General features: G+C 59.2%; 1 protein-coding gene across 1 annotated transcript; it reads left to right on the forward strand.

The window, feature by feature from the left end:
• The first annotated feature begins 601 nt into the window (after window positions 1–601).
• Window positions 602–3,836, forward strand: ATOH1 (atonal bHLH transcription factor 1). The gene is made up of 3 exons (XM_063136087.1): window positions 602–610; window positions 1,470–2,080; window positions 2,549–3,836. The coding sequence occupies exons 1-3, from the start codon at window positions 602–604 to the stop codon at window positions 3,834–3,836; spliced, it is 1,908 nt and encodes a 635-aa protein (XP_062992157.1).
• The last annotated feature ends 251 nt before the right edge of the window (window positions 3,837–4,087 follow it).

Consider the following 4,087-nt stretch of genomic DNA (forward strand, 5'->3'; position numbering starts at 1 on the left):
AGATTTGCCCTACATGTTCAGACAGAAAAATGTTCTACAACTCCCAGCATGCCCCAGCCAAAGGAAGGAAAGGGAAAGAGGCATTTTATTGAACTAAGTAAAACATGGAAACAACATGATACTTACATTTTTAAAAATATGTAACTGATAAGAATGTCTGCCAGCAGAGAAGACAGACCTCTGTGCAGTTCAATTTTATGCATGCTTAATAGGAAATATCTCCCGCTATTCATTCAATAAGGTTTATTCCCATATAAGTGTATCCAGGTAGGATTCTCACTTGAAGAGACATTCTAGTGCTGCATCCATAATCCAGTAGAGCCACACACACAAAACCACGTAGGATGATAAATGATTTTAACTCATAATTTGGAGATACGTTTTGAAAGTAAATGCCACTTATTTCAATGTGATTGCCTTTATGAGTTCAGAATTTGTTTTCTGCGCCATTCACTGAAAATTCAGTTCGTATTCTTAATGCTCAATGTCCTAATGAGTATTCTGGAGTAAGGAGTTTCTTTTCAAGCTTAGCAGATCGTATAGGGGAAATAGGTGCAAACTCTGGGAGCCACTGAATCAGCAGTAATCATGAACAGTTGTAATGGTAATGGTAAATTGTGCCATAAGTGTAAGCAGTTGTAATGGTACACTATGTGCCTATGCATGTTTACTCAGAAGCAGTGGAGGCTGGTGGCTCCAATGTCAGTGGGGCTGTAAATCCACTCAGTCAGAACCAGTCAGACCTTTAAAGGTGCTGAACCCTTTTGGGGGCTAGCTTCTTCAGAGTTCTGGCTGGTTCTGACTGAAACCCAAAGTGGATTCATAGCCCCACTGACATTGGAGCCACCAGCCTCCACTGCTCAAAAGTAACTTCACACAAGATGGCAGGAAAGCTTAGGATACAATCTCATGCCTATTTAGACAGAAAACAGTCCAGCTCTCAGAATTCCGCAGCTAGCTTGACTGACTAGGGCATGCTGGGAGTCGTTGTTGTTGTTGTTGTTGTTGTTGTTGTTGTTGTTGTTGTCATCTAATTTTGCACCCCAGGCAAGGCAAGCTACTTGCACCCCCACAAAAAAATTGCCAACTTCAATTCAGCTGTTCAAGAAGAGTTTCTGATCTATTATATTTTCCTTTTATTACGTTTTTTTTTCTTAAAACAGCTCATTTGTATAAAACTGTGACCCTCAAAGGGCAGTACTGCACCCCTCTGGGGTCTGCGCCCTAGGCGCTGCCTAGTTGGCCTAATGGTAGCGCCGGCCCTAGGCAGCGCGCAGCACAGAGCGACCTCTGACTGGCGAACTTCAGCGGGCTCCGTCCAGGGAGCCCGAGGTACGCGCACAGCCAGGGAGCGTCCTCCTGCCACTGCCCCGCTGCCGAAGAGCGAGCTCCATCCCTTGTCCAAGCCAGCTGGCCCAGTCAGAGGTGCCCAGTGAGCGAGTTCGATTTCGTCCCCGGGGGCCGCTCAGTTTCCCGCACGCGCCGCGCCTCCGTGCTCCGACAGCCAGCCTTCCCAGAGGCGCGCCGCCACTCGCGCCCTGAAACGCGAAGCGCGCCGCGGGCGCCCGACACCGCCGCCTTGCAGCCCGAGAGCCCTCTCCGCCAGAGCCGCCGCAGGGTCCGGAACGTCCCCCTACGCCTCCTCCACCCGAAATGAAGCCGCGGCCCCAGCCGGACTCGCAAAGCCAGAGGAAGAATCCCGCCGGGCTTGGGACGCAATTCCGCTTCGTTTTTTCCGCCCGCTCGCCCCTGTCTACAGCGGAGGCAGCGAGGGGAAAGTGCGCTGTGAGTTGGGATGGCCGAGCCCTCCCGACCAGCCGGCTCAGGGAAAGCAAATGCCGTTGAATCAGCCTTCAGTTTTTCTCCTGGCCGAAGGCATTGGGAAAGCGGGACGTTTCAAGCCTCCCGAAACAAAACGACCTTGCAGAGCTACTACTATCGTCACTGCTATTATCACCAGCGGGCGCCCTCCCCTCCCAACTGAGCCCACGACGTCCCACTCCGTTTACAAGACCCTGGAGAGTTGCGCGCACGGGGCCCATTTCTCGGCACGCGCCCCCGCGCTCGCCTCTCCCACAATGTGGCACACTTTTACCCCACGCACTCTTGCCGGTGAACGTAGCCCCACACACGTGACACCCTCCCCACACGCACGCTATAAAAACTGTCCTACTCCAACTTAGTGGCGGCGCAACTGTCTCTTGGAGACACTCCTGTTATATCCCTGTCCATTGTGTAAAGTTTTTCTGTTCTTTTTATCTCTCTCCTCTTCTTCCTCCTCCGCCCCCCCTGCTCTGGTGCGGGCCAAAAAAAAAAAAAAAAAAAGAAAGAAACGCCAAGAAAGTAAGCCCAAACAAACACCCAACCTTCACTCCTTTGCCCATTGGCTGCCCGCACGCGACAAACCCCGCGGGCTCCAATGGCTGAGCCGACACGCGACTGGCGCGAGGAGGGCGGGAGGTGGAGGGTGGGGCGCTGGGAAGGGGTGTGTGTGTGCAAGGAGGAGGTGGAGAGGGTGGGGGACCCCGGCGCGTGCCGCTTTTTAAAGGGGGCGCAGCGCCCTCCGCAACCGGAGAAGCCTGGTTGTACGCGGGGACGTGTGTCTGTGTGTCTATACGTGCATTTACACCAATATTATTATTACTGTTATTCTTTCTCTGGATGAGCGCCTGAACGGCTGTTGTCGGGACTGGGGGCTGGGCGGTGAGAAGGGCGCGTGCAGCTGCACAGACACCCAGGCGACCCCCGCGCCACCGCCGCTCGCTGAGGTGCGCCTCGCCGCCGCTATGAGCCACCTGCGCGCTGCGACTGCGCCCAACGAATGGGGCGAAGGCGGCCGGGAGTTAGGCTCCCAGCAGCAGCTGGAGGAGAGCCTTCTGCTGGGACAGGACGCGGCGGCCGGCCGGGGCAGCGCCTTCCCCTCCGCTTGGCTGGGCATCTGCTGCCCGGGCCGCGTCCCCTCGTCGCCCAGGTACCTGCTCTCGGGAGCAGCTGAGGGGGATGAAGACGAAGAGGACGAGGAAGAGGACGACGACGAGGAGGAGGAGGAGCTCTTGGAGGCAGCCCAGCACCTGAGCGGCGGCGCCCGGACTTTGAGCGGGGCGTCCGGGAAGCAGCTGTGCGCGCTCCAGCACCGGCACCAGCACCAGGCCGGCGGCGTCCCCTGCGAGGCGCAGTCGCGGCCCCGGGCGCCCTGCACCGGCGGCGGCGGCGGCGGTCTGCTCCGCCCGGGCTCCCAGACGAGCGGCGTGCAGAAGCAGAGGCGCCTGGCGGCCAACGCCCGCGAGCGGCGCCGGATGCACGGGCTGAACCACGCTTTCGACCAGCTGCGCAATGTCATCCCCTCCTTCAACAACGACAAGAAGCTCTCCAAGTACGAGACGCTGCAGATGGCGCAGATCTACATCAGCGCCCTGGCCGAGCTCCTGCACAGCCCGCCGCCCGCAGACAGCGCCCCCAGCGGCAAGGGCGCCCCGCCGCCCGCCGGCCAGACCTTCGAGCGCGCGCCTTGCGCCCCGCCGGTAGGGGGAGCGCTGCAGCCGCCGCAGCCCAGGTCGCAGCCCGCGGGACCCTGCAGGACGCGTTTCCCCCCGGAGCCGCCGGCCGGGGGCGGAGCGGGGGGCTTCTCGGTGCAACTGGACCCGATGCATTTCCCCTCCTTCGCGGAAGGCGCCCTGCTGGGTCAAAAGGCGCCTTCGCCGGCCCAGCTCCTGCAGCCGACGGGCCAGCAGCCGCAGGGCCAGCAGGAGCGCAGGAAACCCTCCCCGCCGGCCCATCGCAGCGACGGGGAGTTCTCGCCCCGATCCCATTACAGTGACTCCGATGAGGCCAGCTAGGTGTGCCGTTGGGCAGAACACCGGCAGGGTGGGGCCCGCTGCCCGTCAGGCCTGCGCTAAGCTGGGAGGCTGCGGGAGAGGGCGGCTCCTTAGGCGGGCTAGGAAACAACCTTCGGACGTGAAGGGGACCGCTGGGTCCTGGCCAAGCGGGGACACAGACGTGTGCTGCAGGCTCTGGACGCCCCACCCCCCAGCAGCCTTAAAACGGCTTTGGAGGCCTTCTGGCGGAACTGCCGTGAACTTCAGCGCAG

This window comes from Elgaria multicarinata, chromosome 10 (genome assembly GCF_023053635.1).
Source record: "Elgaria multicarinata webbii isolate HBS135686 ecotype San Diego chromosome 10, rElgMul1.1.pri, whole genome shotgun sequence".
NCBI lineage: Eukaryota > Metazoa > Chordata > Lepidosauria > Squamata > Anguidae > Elgaria > Elgaria multicarinata.

Bases quoted from the DNA above. Each gene is read 5' to 3' on its own strand.
- ATOH1 (XM_063136087.1), top strand. The intron at 2,081-2,548 runs GTGGCACACTTT...CGCTTTTTAAAG, and splicing joins GCGCTCGCCTCTCCCACAAT to GGGGCGCAGCGCCCTCCGCA.